Below are 16,770 nucleotides of genomic sequence, written 5' to 3' on the forward strand. Positions count from 1 at the left end.
AAATTCCTGCATGTATTTAAATAGATAGTTGCCACTAAGTGTTTTACAAAAATCTAAATGACCTATCTAAGAATCTTAGGTTAGAGAAAGTTAATGATATACAAATGTTTTTCTGCAGGAAATTAAAAACTAGTGGAAATAATTATTGGAAATGAAAGCATCTTTTTTCTTATAATATAAATGTGTTCTTCTGAACAACACACAATTTCGCACATTTCACATGATTAGAGAGTTTATATGTAGATTATTTACACTTAAGCAGAAGTGTTTGGGCATTTCTTATCAACTCTGTCTCTTGTCTTTTCTGTAGTTTTGTTTCGCACACAGAAATATGTGTATGTAACTAAGTGCACATTACAGTCTGGTGTGGTTTGAAAAGTTAATTGCATACTGGGGCATAGCCTGTCAAATCAGTCTGCCTGCTGGTCAGCAGCAATGCTCTGGGCCTGGGTAAAAATTAATGGTATCAGTTGGGCTAATAATTAACCTGCCTACATTAATTAGTTAGTTTCCTATAATAGCACCAGCCAGATGTGTGAACTTTGTCTTTAGGCATGTGCTGTCTTGTGGAAGACTAATCATTCACACTCGCAGAGCTGCTGTGCACTGTGGTGTGTGGTGTGTTGGTTTTGGCCACTGTTGGAGACAAACAGCCCTCACAGCATGTTTCAAACTATACCACTTCCTAAATTGTCTGTACTGAAGTTTAATTTCTGGATATTTAGCCATAGGTAGGGAAATATTTCATTATGGTACCAGGAGACATCCTTGGGTGCACGAAATTCCTCACATGTCTAATATGGTGATTAACAGAGGACTGGAACATGCATATCCACTTAATGTGGAACATAGATAGTAATGATACTGTTTTTGTGTTAAAGTGATAATATCAGAGACTGTCAATTAATCAAATGGGAAAGTAACACCAGCCAAGCCCTTGAAAATGTGTCTGCTTTAGTGTCACTTAAGAGGTGCCCAAATGGGGTTTCCAACCAATATTTCTATTGAAATCTATTGAAAGCAGTCATTTGGTTTTGTGTTTTGGTTTACTATTGGACCATGGTGAGTGAGTAATCTGCCCTAATTATGTGCTAATTGTGAAATCAGAAGTGGTTGACACAACAGGCCTGGGGTATTTTAATGCTTTACCGGGCACTCCTATCAGAATATTTTTAGTATGTTATAGTATGCATCTGGTCAGACTCTCAGTAAGCTTCCTCCTGATTTGTCTGCATAGACTTTGTGTTTAAAGGGTTATTGGCCTTCCATACGTCTACATGGGATTTTTTACTTGGTCCATTTGTATTTGACTCTTACTGAGAGGAAGCTGTGAGACTGAGTGAACGTCTCGGCTCTTGGCTTGATCGTTGGGTCCACGCTGACACAAATACATCATGCATTAACACATATAACCTACATACAGTAATACACAGATCCACCGACAGGGTTAATTCTCACGCACACACAGACACAGGCGTGCATACACAACTGCCCTTGAGCTGTGCTGATGCAGGGAGACGGAGCATTTTTTTAGTGGTGTTTTATTTCTAGGGCTCTAGTTCTGCAGTGTCCTCATTTTACAGCTGACTGCCAGATCCTGTCTTGGCACCCAAGAGCCAGGTTTTCCTGGAGTTGGACAGGGCTAACTGCAGGATGACCTCGCTAACACATGGCTGGGATGTTTCTCTCATTCACATATTTTTGTTTGTCCATTTCTTTCTGACTGCCGCCTACTCATCTTTTCATAGATAGGATAGGTGATAGCAGTTTGTTGGTGGTGGTAAAGAAGGCAGGGTAGAGTTGAGGGTTCACCCATGGTTCTGTGCACATGTATGGGTTTTCGCAAAAGGGAATCTTATCAGTTGCCTCCCAGTGAGTCTTTAATCCTGCTGTTCGATGCCACTAGCATTAGCAGCACTAGTCCTTGTTCAGCAAGCGTGACATAGCAGTGACATAGCAGTACCTGAAGCAGTTCTGCACCTGCTGCAGTTTCTTGTTTAGAGTAGCTCTCCAGGTCATGTAAAAAGCTGCAGTCCAGCATGGTGGAGATGGAGGTTGGTGTACTAGATTGGTCACCCAGCAGTTGGGGAAGGCCTTGGTTTAGCTGGTTAGGACCAGGGATGACCATGATATTCAAACAGTAGAATGATATTTAAGTTTTAAAACATTATAATAGTTTCTTGCAGTATTTATTTACTTTTTGTCTAAAATGTAAATGTTCTTTTAACCAGTGTCTGGTTGGATGCTCATTACCAAAAGAACACAGGAATTAAACTTCGACGCAGTGTTTTTGTGACATGATAAATACGCCATTCACAGAGAACCTACCAGGCTCTACCTTTGAATGTGTGTCAGTAGTCTTTTAAACCCACAAAAAACACAAGTGTTGCACTGTATTGCCAGGGATAGATTTCTAGAAGCAAAACAAATCCTGTTTTCCTTGCTTTTCCAACTATACCACTGAAACTTAGTCAGCTCAGGCATGATGTCACTCCCAACTCTGATATTTGACTTCAGAGGAAATAAAAAACTCAGCAGTAAGAGAGAACTTGATCCAGCATGAAATGTACCAGGTAAGGTTATCATGCTCCAAATCTGCCTTTGGGATAGTTGGGGGAACTTCGAAGTTAAATAGTTGTGGAAGAATATCAACTAGTATATTTTTTTTTTTGCCCAGCTACAGGCAGATGACACATTTCCAAATAAAGAGGGGGTTTCCACTAGTAAATCAATCACTTTGTTCTCTCAGATAGATGAAAAAAATAACCAAACACACTTGGAGGAGTGTCATTGTAACTAGGTGACCTGCCCAAGTAAAGTCAATATATAAAGAGTGTGTTCATATATCATACCATTACTCAGAATGTTCAGTTTACACCAAGACGAGTGGCTGATATTTGCATTGTATCACATATTGGTGTTGAGTGACCACTATGATGTCATCTATGGCCACTGCTACGCCTAAAGATATGTCTGCTCTGGGCAGTAGGCTAAATGCATACTGAATAAACACTTAAAGTGTCATTGGTGGTCCTTTACTCTGTCCATGATGTTTAGGCTATAAATTTGAATATTTAGATCTTGCTGGAGCTGTATAATTTCCCCTCTTCAAAAGGCTTTGTTTCCTCATTGCATTTCAGCACCTGTTTAGAGTCGTCTGCTAGTGATTAGTTCAGTTGAAGAGACTGTTTGCTTTGAACTGCCTGAGTAGGGTGTCTGCCACCCAAGAGGGTCATGTTGTCCAAGCAAAGGTCTAGGTTGATGAGGGTTGCCATGGTGGAATCTGGGTTAGCAGGTTGGGCAAGACTTAGGGACAGTTTGCTAAACAGATGAGTTCAGCAAACTTGTTCTCAAGGTCAATATTTATTCTGGGAAACAACGGGAGTATCAAGGTCCATGCTCAGCTCACGTGTGTGACCCAACAGAATTTTCATTTACACTTGTCTATTTAGGCTCCACATGGATAATTTATTACTCGTTTATTATTAAAGATTTGGGGAATTTTGGAAGGGATAATAATAGAGACTAATAATAGTGACTATGATACTGGGCTGCTGCGTTGGAAGTAGATCAACCTGCAAAGATGGCTGCCAGCACAGCTGCAGATCAGCTGAAGCTATAGGAAATGGAATCTGCTTGCTGTTGTTTGTGAGGGGATTTGCCATTGCAGTTCTAGACAGAAGAATGAAGAGCAGGAAAAAGTTACATGATGTGTCCATCTGCAGCTCCCCCAGGCTTTAGCTGGGTTGTAGTGGGATAAAGAGTTTGCATTCGAAGGCTTGGCACAATGTGTTTGGCTGTGGATCACAGCTCCGCTGAGGAGAGCCGAGGCCTGATTTCCACTGTGTGCTGCTTCTTTTGTATGCCTCAGTACAGTATTGCTTACCCCGAGCTACAAACACCCATGCCAAACACATTCATACACTTGCTTGTTGTCAGTACACACCTCTCTGGGTGGGCTGTTAACATCCAGACAAAACAAAGGTTGATCTCAAAATCAACCTGAAGCCATATCTCTTTTGATTTGATAATTTCTGAAGCCTCCATTGTGCTGCATGTTTGCATTCATAATAGTGCCAGGATTGCATTGTCAATCTACACCGTACATATGCAATAACCCTCAACATCATAGTGATTTATTCCAAGCACCCTGTAACACATCAAATTGCACTGCACACAACAGAACCTGATGTTGTATTTCCATATGCTTCTGTGGTTTTATCCTCTGCTTTGAATCATTTTTTCCTTGTTGTTTGTTTGGAAGACTAGTGTTTAGTGTATGGGCAGTTGGTGTAGAAAGTGATAAAGAGTAGGTGAAAGAAAGAGAGGGATGGCAAAGCGCCTCAAGGCCATGTTAATAAGGACTCACTCTTTCTCTCTCACTCTCTCTTTATGTCTCTGCACTCCTCCCTTCATTCCCTTGATGATAGTAGGAACAGCCAGATCATTGCTTCACTGTCTGGCGTTTTCTTTCTCTTGCCCACCCCTCCCAAACATGCTCCCTTCCTCTTGCTTTCTCCGGCTCCTTACTTTCATGTTTCCTCCCTCCTCTCGGTTTTCTCCAATCTTCAGGCTGCAAATCAGCCCAGTGCCAGAAGAGTGAAGAAGAGGAGGCATGAGGGCGAGTGGGTGGTAGGAAGGGAGAAAGGGTGGCTAGGGAGATGGAGGCACAACATCTTGTGACAATGGTAGGGGAGTCGAAGAGTGGCCTGCACACCAAGCAGAGTCTCTGTAGCAAGTATGTCCCTGCGTTCTTTGCACTTAACCTCATAGCTAATGGTATAGGTGTGAAAATTTGTGACCACAAGAAAATAAACACAAACTGTACAGCTAACCTTTTTTGCTCACACAAGAGTATCTAGACCTGCTTATAAATAGCAAATACAGTTTGCTTGCAAAAGAGAAGTTGTTTTGTTTCTGACTCTTCAGTGCCAGCTGACGCAAAACTGTATTGCTTCACTTTTTTTCAGACAGACCTAACAGTTGTCTTAACTCCGTCAGTTCACTTCCCTCTGTTTGCTGATGTATCAGTGTCTCTTTGTATACAAGTAAAATAAATCAAACTCTCCTTGCTTAACTTATTGTGTCCTCTGTTTTGACAGTATTGGCATAAAGGATGCTTCAGCTGCGAGGTCTGCAAAATGACTCTAAACATGAAGAATTACAAAGGCTTCGAGAAGAGACCATACTGCAATGCGTAAGTTGTCCCTAAGTTAATCACTTTGTGTGTGTCAGTGAACATGTCTCCTGTTTTGTACTCAAGCAATTCAGCTTGCATCCCTAAGACAGAGTGACAGCAGTGTTTAATTTGTCCACAGCCTGAAATGGGACTGTGTGTGTGTGTGTGTGTGTGTGTGTGTGTGTGTGTGTGTGTGTGTGTGTGTGTGTGTGTGTGTGTGTGTGTGTGTGTGTGTGTGTGTGTGTGTGTGTGTGTGTGTGTGTGTGTGTGTGTGCTGCGACCCAACTAAGGCCCCTCTTTCCCTCCCTTGTCGGTTATCTGTAACTATTCCAGCTCCCCCTTCAGAGAAAACGCCTCGATGTGGTGTGGGAAAGTGCCTCCCTCCCTTCTCCTCGGTAGGGAAGGGGGGGTATCAACAAAGGAAATTCCTGAAGTTCCTCTACAGTGACACAGGCGGACACTGTGAAAACTACCATGTCCGCTCACGCTTAAGCACTAAAGGCTCATCAGGAATCTGTGGAATTCCCCTCTCTCATTACTTATAATGATTTTCTTCTCCTCTGTGTGTGTTTGTGAGAGCTTGAGTGGATGTTCAGAGAGGGAATGAAGGCAGGAGGCGTGGCTTCATGTTCTGACAAGCTCTTTTGCTGAACTGCCAGTTTATTGTTGAGGAAATGACTCAAGACAACATGCTACCATTGTCACTTTCAACTTCAGTGTGAAAATAGAAGTAGTATGCTTGTTATTGTCAGCAGTGACATGTAGGATTTAGCTTCCTTTGTGATTAAAACCTTTGTTTGTTGGGGTTTTGGGGGTGTACATAGACATTATAATATAGACATTCCAGAGTTAAATGCTTCAAAGTATCTGCAAGTAAGTGCCCAGAGGTTTCAAGATGACTGTCAAGTCAGAAGGAGTTTGCATATCCCGTTCTTACAAACACATTATCTCTCGAGCAGTGAAGAAGCATACGACACAAACGTGTCGTATGTTTCATGTCATGTCGCGTATTGGTGCAGAAACAGTAAGAAAGGCATTTGAGAAATTCCCTGCCCCACCCTGTTAAAAAAAGAAACTGAGGCAAGAAACCCAAACTGATTTGGTAATTTGATTAGAACTGCACCGTCCAAACAGACGGGTGTAGAGTCTAGTTTGATCGACTGGTAGAAACATACAACTGCTAAGGAAAATCCTAAATGTTACGGTTTCATTTTTTGTTTTGAAAGCACATTTTTCTTCTCAGTGTATTTGGCTGCTAAAAGTTGTTGCCTGTGCATGTTTTTTTGTTTTGTTTTTGTTTTTATTTCCACATAAGCTGCTAACAACCATGTGCCCTGTCAGGAAATACAGGTGATGGCAGCTTGGTGTGGCCATTTTTTAAAACAAGTCTCCTTGTCTTTCTGTTCATGGATCTGAATCTGAGTCCCTTTCTTCTCTGAAGTTGGAACGTTGGAATGTCTAACTACTTGGGAAGCTGCGATTTAACCTGAGAAAGCGAGTTAGAAATGATTAACTGCCAAATGTGATAAGCAAAACCTGCCTTTAAATGCAAATCATTTCTGGGTTAAACTGGTGTGTAGGTCAGCCAGTTTATACAGTAGACACGTGTATCTATCCTCATATTTTGACCCTTTTTAACTGGAGAAGCAAAGGTCTTACTGCAACAAAAAATAGCTCCAAGCTATAGTGGACTTTGAAACTGAGCCAACTAAATTGAATTCAACCATTGATGTTTAACAGTTAATGCTTTTCCTACTGAAACATTTACATCGTATCTACATTTTTGTTGTCCCTGTATATAAATCAAAATTGCAATGTAAGCAGAACAATTAAAATACAATTAAAATAAAGCCATACAGGTGCTGTATACTCGTACAACTGTGCCTCCTCTGACTTTCCCTGTTGGCTTAATTTCAGCTCTGATTTTTGATTATTTAAGTTTCCGTGACTACAGCAAATTGTTAGCCTAGCTGTGCAGGACCTCAGCTAAAGCAGAGGTCTAATTATGCCACAATGAGTGTAAACACCTGTTTGTAGACCTAATTATAAGCTTATATATGATGATAATATGTGGTAATGTTAACTACTGTTATTAGTCGTAAAACATCTGTTCTTGTTTTAGTGTGTAACTAAGACTCTTATCACTACTTTCATTCACATTTATATTTAGCTTGTTGGCCTCCTACAGCAGGTGACATCTCATCCTACTATCCCATTTGTTTACTAAAAATTAAAGTGGCCTCTTCTTTTCCCAGTTTCTGCTTCCGATGTTCCCTTGGTAAGGCAGGGAGGCCCTTCAGAGCCTGTTTATTATGCCTCTTTCCGTTTGTTTAAAACAGCCTTGTTTGAGTAAACATCATCAGTGGAAGAGCTTGCTGCTACTTCAAGAAAGGAATGCAGCTTGCGTCCCCTGTTATTATTCTGTGGGATAACGACTTTATCATTACTCCTCTATATTTGTCCTTAGTAAGTGATATATGCGCTGTTTATTTTCTCTGTATTCCCATCCACCTCCTCCCTGAGAATCTCTGGTTAGATAGTTAGATGGTTGTGGGAGATTTAGGAGGATAAGTAGAGAGGATAATTCATTATTCCCCCCAGAGACTAAAGGAGCCAAATAATAGGATACTACCTTAATGACTGATGTGATATTAATTTGAGCATCACACAGTGTTGTTATAGCATCTCACGATTCCTTGATTTACTGTTATTTTTACAATGCAATTTCCTTACTTCCCCTGGACATGGGCAATTTTCTCTATAGTCTAAGTATCTCGCCACCCTCATGAGATCACTCATAACCAATAACCACCCTCCATAATACATAATGTGTTTACATAAAACGAGTGATTTAGATTACTGTAACTCTTGACCATAAGCTCAACAACTAAAACTGTAAGTCCTCCATTTGTCTAGCTCTTGTTACTTTCCCCCCATATTCTTTGGGCTTATATGTATCTAGTATCTGTGTCTACATTTTTATGTGCATTAAACTGCACACCCTCTTTGCTTTTCACCATGCTATCCCCCCAAACACACACACGGCCAAGCACACACTATCAGTGCCTCAAAGAGTTTGAGAGAAACTCTTCAAAAGGAAACGTTTAATAAGCACTACAAGCTCATTCATTCCAAAGAGTGCAGAGTTGCAAACTTATGTCCTAGGTGTCAGTTAGAAATTTATTACATTAAATTTTGCATTAATGTAATAATAATAACAATAATAGTAATGGTGATAGTGTGGAATTAATGTACAAATGTAACAACAAGTTTTTAAAAAATCCCCTTGATTGCCACACTGTAGCTGATTATAGTAAAAATAATAATTACTATTATTTTGGTCAGTATGCTCGTTCAAATCATATTGCACTTGAAAACCTTTCTTTTTTAGTTAGTAGGTTTTGATGATTGTGTCTTTTGACCCTGGCTCACAATAGCACCTCTAGTCCTTGCTGGCTCGCCTCCACTGTTTGAATGTTTCCGGGTACAGATGGGGGTGAAGAAAGTCCTAGGCCACGGTCGAGCACCGGGTAGAAATGAGAGCTTCATGGCTAAAATGGATACGAACGAGTAATCCTTTTAAGCAAATTATTTTGAGTTCATAATTGATGCAGGAAAAAAATGTAATTGATATTAAAATCTGATTTATTGTCTAACTCTATTGTCCATTGTCACAAGATAACTCAAGTTGATTTATTTTTATGCTGGAAGCTGACTGACAAAGAGACTGTTATCTGCTGCACATAGTGCAAGTGTGTGTGTGTGTGTGTGTGTGTGTGTGTATTTTTGTGAGGCTGCTGTTCAGATTTCACAGTTAGCTGCCCCTCAGTTAGGCATTGAACTTGTTGAGTAGGATGCTGTGTAAATGTAGATGAAATGTTCTTGCTGAATGATTCATTACAACCTTTCCAGGTCTCACAGGGTCAAGCTGGCCACAGCATCTCCTGGTTCCACTATTCAAACAGCCCTCTCCTCCATCACAGTAGGCAGCTTGTGTGTGTGTGTGTGTGTGTGTGTGTGTGTGTGTGTGTGTGTGTGTGTGTGTGTGTGTGTGTGTGTGTGTGTGTGATTACACATGCGTGGCCTCCTGACTACCCCACTCCCTTCCATTTTGATCACTCCCTGTTTAGCATTTGTGCATGTGTCACCCCTTCCCGTTCGCGACTTATTACCTTGTTATACAAGCTGACAGACAGATGAGTGTTCTTTTGACTCATTCATAGCCTCAAACTTGCACAGAATCACGAGCTTGGTTACACACACCGACAGAAAGACACACAAACACTGACAGACAGACAGACACACACCTCTCAGATCTCACTGAGTCACTAAGCTTGTATCTGAAATTTAATGGCCCTTGAGTGCAACAGTTTACAGATACAAAGGTGACATAAACACAGTTAACACAGATCAGGTGCAAACTAGACACGCCCAGCTTTAGAAACAAAAAACACATATTAGCTTTGATAAAGGCACACATACCGGACAAATTTAAGATAGATTGCTTGTAAAATGACCTGTAGGGATGCTTGATAGCAGCCAGTTTGTAAAATTTTCTCCATACAAATAGGCATTTGTCAGTGCAACTAGCATATTCTCAGAAAATTGCTAGTATGTACTAAGTACTGCTATTAAAAGGACAGATTCTTTAAAAATTATTTATATAGGGTCAAGGATCTGTGATGTTGTTGATGGATAAAAAAAATTAGAGCAATAGGACCATGGCCTTTTTTCCCTTTAGACCATAAGTTGTTTTTTTTTTTTTGCTCCTTAATTTAGGATTTAATGTGGTAATTAATGTATGCACTCAGCTGTAACGAGCTTGTGTACGATAAACAAATGAGGTTAGTGCGCTTCTGTAGGAAAATGCCTTTTCGCTTTTATCACTATATGTCTGAGAGCAGTGAAAGTGTACTTTAATTTGCATGATTTGATTAGCTCACCTAGCCTCAGCTGCTAGGATAGCAAACCACTACATCTAAATGTGTAGATAAATGTTGCTTCAGGAAATTGAGAGCCATATACCTCTGTGTGTAGATGGACACAGAAACGCTGTTTGGGTTGAAATTCTAACTTCCAGTTTCTGCTGTTGTCCAGATCTGACTACTTTTTTCTACTTCCCCTTCTCTAAAATTGTCCCTTTTTAAAATTAGCTGGTGTATGCTGTAATTAGCTGTTGTCAAGGAAACCGTAAACATATTGCCTAAGTGGGTTACCCAGAGGCATGGAGACCGGTTAAAGATTTTTCGAGGTCACCCAGTGCTAAGAGGCAGGCTGGGAACTTCAGTTCATATGAGCAGTTAGATAAGCTGTTTGGGCTCTTCCGCTCCTGCTGGACTACTGCCATGTTCTTTTGCAGCCTTAAGGACCACACTGAACTGGCAGGCACAATTATTTGTGGACCTGAAGGCTACTTGTACTCAGAAGCCTCCAGTGTATAAAAACACTGAGTTATGCCACATATGCGCACATGCACACATTAACTAGTGATTGCAGTTCATGCAGTCATTATGTAAGTATGTAATGAACAGCTTTTGCTTGGTGTGCTGCATGCGAGCATGCTTATGCTGACCAAAACAGTATTTATATTTGCTGTATGTTTTCCAAACAGAGCATTTTCTCCTAAGCAGCTGGAGTTCCGATGGTTGTCACGGATCTGAGACTGCCAAGAAGATTCCCAGAGTCAGTTGAGGAGGGAAAAAATGGTCCCTTTGCGGTTTGCTGGAAGGGGCTGCTTATGACATCATTTACACTCGCCCATGAGCTCTTTGACTCTGTTGCTGTGTTGGGTGCATGCTGTTCCTCTAGTGTGCCTATATGTGCATATATGTGTCAGGTTTTTTTTCACACCTGCTATGGCTCACCACAAAACATTGCAACCTTGAACCCCCACCTAGTTTCCTCTTTCTCAGAGTACCTTGGCTCTCACTGACAGAGGCGTTGTGTGTTATACTGACATGCTTTTTGTATGCAGGGGCTCTTAACTCAACCTCAGGACCACCTTGAATAACAAATGACCCCAGAGTGGGGCCACAGACTGCACACTGCTTGACTTGTGCTGTTTTTCTAGGCTTGAGCGTCACAGTAAGAGTCTCAGTGGAAGCTGGCAGCTGCCTGTGTGTGTCTACTATGTATTTACAATCTCTGCTGTTCTGTGTTTATTTTACAGACACTACCCCAAGTCAAGCTTCACCTGTGTGACTGACACTCCAGAGAACCTCCGCCTCAAACAGCAGAGCAAGATACAGAGCCAGGTAACCCATTGGGAATATCCATAATATTCACTGCTGAACTAAACTTCAGCTGTACAACATACCGAGTATAACACTGTGCCAAGTGTTTGTGCATATGAGGCAGTAGAAATGTATGCTTAATTTAAAAATTCAATGATGGTTAAACTTGGTAGTAAGTCTAACACGACCAGCTTTCAGATAACATATTCAGTCTTGCTCCATTTCAGCGTCCGTCTGCATGCTCACAGCTGTAAAACAAAGCCCTGAGAAATCAAGCATGAAATTGTCACAAGTAACACATTTGAAGCTGGGAGGCCCATAGTCATGCAAACTAAAACTGAGACAAATTAGAACAGAAACAACTCAGCATTTATAATGAAAAGATGTACAGATTGGAACATATGAAAAGGGGCCGCGCTTAAATGTGTTTTGCAAGAATTTCAGTTTCCCTTTATTGAGATTTGAAAAGAAAAAGTCTTGTTAGACAAGAAGACGTTGCGACATTTAGTCAAAGTTCACATCAAATTGCCCACTTTTTTTCTAACCACTGTTTCTGTTGTTCCCTTACTTCTTGAATTTTTTTTTTTTTTTTTTTGCTGTCTAGTGTATTGTCCACTTCCGCCACAGCTGGGTGGGTACATGAGCGTGCTATTGTGTCAGTGTTTGACCTGCTCCCATAAACATCCACGAAACAAAAGACTAACTGCTTATTTTAAATAGTTTAAATTTAGCTGATTTTTTTTTTTTTTTTTTTTTTTTTTTTTGTAAATTAGGCTGGAGGCTGACAGCTATAGTCAACCTCACTTTTTCTAGCAGTGATACCCACTTTGCAGTGTTTAAAGTGGGCAAGATAATTTATTCCACTACCTTTATGTTGAAGCTTTGGTTACTAGTTATTTTGCAAATTATTCATATCAAATGTAAATTACTAAAAAGAATATGCTAAAATATGCTAGCTTAGCAGTATACAAAGTGAGTTGGTTCAAGAAGGGCAGACTGTTGCATTGGACGCTGTCCGTGCGGTTGTTTCAAAACATTTAGGTTAAAAGTGTTCAGTGTGTTTGTAGAAGGATGTAAACAGGGAGAAAATAAGATGTAGTATCTAGGCCTTTTTTAATAACCAGCTTGTTTGAGGATTCCCCTTCACCAGTGTTCATGTGTTATAGCCTTTTGTTTACTATTTATGATGGTTACAAACTGGATTATATGGACTTACATTTTTGCGCTTTTATAGCATAGCACAGCGGTCCCCAACCCCCGGGCCACGGACCGGTACCGGTCCGTGAGTCATTTGGTACCGGGCCGCGAGAGTTGAGACTCGGGTGTGAAATGTGTGGTTTTCAGGGTTTTTAGCGTTATTTTGTTATCGTTTTTTCGTTAACTCGGTTTTCCTGGGTCTTTTCACGTGTGTTATGAATAAATCTTCTTTTTTTCGGTACCGGTACTAGTTTTGTTTTGTTGTATTTATCCGCGACACCTTAAAGGCCGGTCCGTGAAAATATTGCTGGGCACAAACCGGTCCGTGGCGCAAAAAAGGTTGGGGACCGCTGGCATAGCATATTGATGTGGATACAATTTGCCAACATTCCTGTACTTTTAAAACCACACCAAATTATTAATGTAGTTTGAATACTTGTTGTACAGCTTTTTTTTCCACTCAGGGTTCACTGATCTACCCAGTTTCTCTGCTCCTATTTTTCTGCAATTAGTAGCTTATCTTGGTCTAATTTGTAACCACAGAAAACACTAAGGTTGTTCTTGCAGTTGCTAAAATTACAAATACCCAAATGAATTATAATATGTTTTTTAAAAAAAAGAAAACGAAACCTCACTGACCAAAATATCCTCCTTAACTGGGTCATTCGTTATTGCCTTAATAGAAAAGAGAAAGCTATAATAGAGAGTCGGGGAGATTTGTGCTCGCTAAAGACAGTTTTCCTCTTGAACTGCTTGCAGTTAAATTTGGATGTCAAATCATAGATAGAGTAAGTTTAAAATATTATTATCTCTGTCCACAAACTTGTTATAGTAGGCATTCCACTGCCTTAAAATTTGTCATTTTCAGTTTCACTTCTCCAAATAATAGTAAGATGTCTGGGCTTTGTATAATAGAATTCCAGGAACTTGTCTAAGTCCACTAAAGTAAGCACAGAAAAACACAAAAAACAACACACATTAACGCAGACTTACACAAAGATTAGAACAAATCTTTCAGCACAGTTTTAGTCTCTAATTAGAAAAAACTATGTGAGAGGTACAGCTGTTGAAGCCTCTTTACTTTGGAGAAAGAAAACGACACACAATCCACCAGGAAACCTGAAGGAGAAGCTTGTTTTTGCAGCTTGTTGTAGAAGAGAGAGTGCTGTACAGAGAGGCAGGCAGGGCTTATCCATATCTTATCCAAAAGTCTGTGTCAAACACTAGAGATGAGTGGGGTGTGTATGTGACAGGGGGTTTTGCAGAGTATAGGGGTTTGGATAGCGGTCATATGGGGAGGGGGATGACTGAGGAATCAAGGGACAGATGGTGTTTTTCTACATGGATTGTGCATCCAAACAGCCCCCACAAAGACTCCATAATACTGAGAGAGAGTGTTATGCTAATGGTTTACTGTATCCAATAAGATCCATATAATAAATGCTGGTGCATGGGTGAATTTTAATATTTATTTTTTTTGTATAGCATTTCTTAACAGTTATAACATGCTTCATGATTTGAATGAAACACAAACATCAGAAATGTGCCTTAAATGCAGTAAATACAGAGATGCATTCAAGCATGAATTCTTATTTATGATATAAATCGATGTTTAAAGAAAGGCTACCATATAAAACGAGTTTTCAGCAGGTGTTTTAAAATGAACCACTGAGTCAGCTGAACTGATGAACTGTAGATTTAGGTGCAACAACCTTAGAAGTGCCTCTGGATGTGAAAAATGATCAAGGAATAAGGTCTTCGCAGATCTGCTGGTTAAGGAGAAGTCTGGCCACTGAGAAGTACATGTGAAAAGTGAGCTACAATAAACTGTGTACACCCAAGTTTTTGGGTGACGGTAAAGGTTTGATTTTCTCAGTTAAAAGGAAAAGTGTTGCTGGTGATGATGGGTCAGTTTAAGCACTGACCTCCACGGTGGAAGTTTCGGGGGCAGGAATTTCAGTTTTATCGAGGTTGAGATGGACAAAGAGTAGTGTGGGATGTTGTGACTTTTATTTCTCTTCTCATTTGCAGTTTAATGTCACAGTGGACAGGAAAATATGATTTCACAGGGGAAAAAACACATAAAGGTAAATTTGTCAAAAAGATAATTTTTTAAAAAAAAAAAATCCCTTTAGCAAAGTTGTCACCTTCGTTCAGACATTTTTGTGTTTTTTAGCTGAAGGGGTTGATTGTGCTGTCAGTTCAGCAGACACCCTTAAAGAAAAAACGTCCTGTTAACTGCTGAATCTTTTGAGCTAAAGTTGTGTTTTTAAGGGCGCTTTTTAGGTGTTTCTGTGTCATCAAATTAAAGTTGAGGGGAGGTTTGTTTGTGGAGATCGGTAACTGTCTAACCCCTCACCACCACCACGCTGCCGCTGCTGCGTTGCTACGAAACCTTATTGCTATGGTAGCAGCGTTTGTCACACCTCATTACTAGACTTTGTGGGGGGAAGACAGAAAGAAACAAGACAGAAAAAGAGAAAAAAAAAACTAGAGAGAAACGAATTGGGAAGGAGGAGAGGAAGAGCTATGAATTGCACATGAGCAAGGGGAGATGGAAAAAAAGAGAAGAGACGGGACGGCACCAACCAGAAAGAGGGAGGAGTGTGTGGTGAGAGAGTAAGAGATAAAAGTGAAATTCCCTTAGGAAGGAAGGCTGGTGGAATGCAAATAGAAGCAACGAGAAAGATTATAATGAGGAAAAGCTCCAGCTCTATGGGATGACTGACTGTTGCCGTTGAAGCAGTAAAATATGAATGAATGAAAAAGGAGCACAGCAAGAGCAGAGTGTGGGTGGGGAAAGGAAGCAGAGGTATGATTGGAGGAGAAGAAGCTGTTGCATAGATCCCAAAAGACAAAGGAGACAGGCTTGAGAAATAAAAAAACATAAGGGGGTTCACATATTGAACAGAGAAGAGCAAGGAATGAGGGACAAAGATGGGTCGAGGTCACATTAATCTTCTTATCTGTGTGCGCATGCCTCAAAGCTGTATACAATTCCTCATTGAACAAGGATCAGCTATAGTTTTGCCTCATTTTCTCAGTGGACGTCACACCGAGGGTGACGGCAGATATGGACCAATTACAGCGCATCACCTACGCACTCGCACACATTAGCTGTGAATCACAGTAACATTGTGTCATCACAAGGCTCCGGGAGATGAGAGGGAGGATTGGTCACTGTATTGAGCAGTGTCAGGCATTATGTGGATATCTGGGGGAGAGGATGCAAGGGTGAAGCTTTGTTTCCTGGTAATGGACTGTGCAAGCAGGCGCCCTCAGTCTTGGAGGAGTGCAGGAAATCAGTGCAGTCACCATGGAGGCAGGGACTGCCTCCATGGGGGGTGGAGTCTAAAATTCTCAGAAAAGATGACAGAGAGAAGCGCTAAAATGTGTTACAGCTTTAGTTCAGAAATAAAACGTGTTTTCCTGTTTCAGGTTTGTTAAGTGGTGTATGTGGTTGTGGCTTTGAGTGATCACCCACAGTGTAGCAGTGAGGGAGAGCTTTGTAATTTCTGATTCTCATCTGACGTTACATGGGCAGGACGTTTCCTCCTCTCTGCCCCTTAGGGTCAGAATAGGGTGGGAAGGCTGGAAAATAACACACACACGCGCTGACACTGTTTGTTGCACAGTACCTCTCATTTTAACCATATATGGTTGCTACCACGTCCTGCATGTAAGGCCTTCACTCACTCAAGCAGGCAGGAAGTTAACGTCACCACAGAAGACAAAGCAATATATGCAGGGCAAACCCTACTCAGTTTGTGCATAAAACACAAACAGAGAGCCTACTTGATGCATAGAAGATTATTGAATTTACAAACCTCTGCAGAAAACTTAAGATTTGACTAGTAAAGGCCAAAGCAACTTTGCTATATTGTTGTCAAGCTTCTGCTTTATAGTGAGAAATATAAGTAAACTAATACAATCAAATGGTCATAAAACTATAATTGGTAATTAATGTGATTGATCCAGTTTGTGGATGTTTGTGTCCTGTAATTTTTGGAGTGCTTTTCGTGTGCATATCAAACTGAAAAAAGGAAAAAAATGTGAGACATCTTGTCGATCTCAATAATATATCACAAAATAATCCACATTCAGATATCCCTCTGGATCCAGGGACTTGAATCATGTGTGGTGTGGGGGGAATTTTCAGCC

At 40.6% G+C, this 16,770-nt stretch overlaps 1 protein-coding gene across 1 annotated transcript in view; it reads left to right on the forward strand.

Moving 5' to 3' along the window:
* lasp1 (LIM and SH3 protein 1) overlaps window positions 1-16,770 on the forward strand; it is a 31,247-nt gene that overhangs the window by 5,004 nt on the left and 9,473 nt on the right. The window contains exons 2-3 of the mRNA XM_063472295.1: window positions 5,103-5,197; window positions 11,349-11,433. Of these exons, the coding sequence (XP_063328365.1) occupies window positions 5,103-5,197; window positions 11,349-11,433 (180 nt within the window). The remainder of the gene's footprint in view (window positions 1-5,102; window positions 5,198-11,348; window positions 11,434-16,770) is intronic.

Source organism: Pelmatolapia mariae, linkage group LG4 (genome assembly GCF_036321145.2).
Source record: "Pelmatolapia mariae isolate MD_Pm_ZW linkage group LG4, Pm_UMD_F_2, whole genome shotgun sequence".
Lineage (NCBI taxonomy): Eukaryota > Metazoa > Chordata > Actinopteri > Cichliformes > Cichlidae > Pelmatolapia > Pelmatolapia mariae.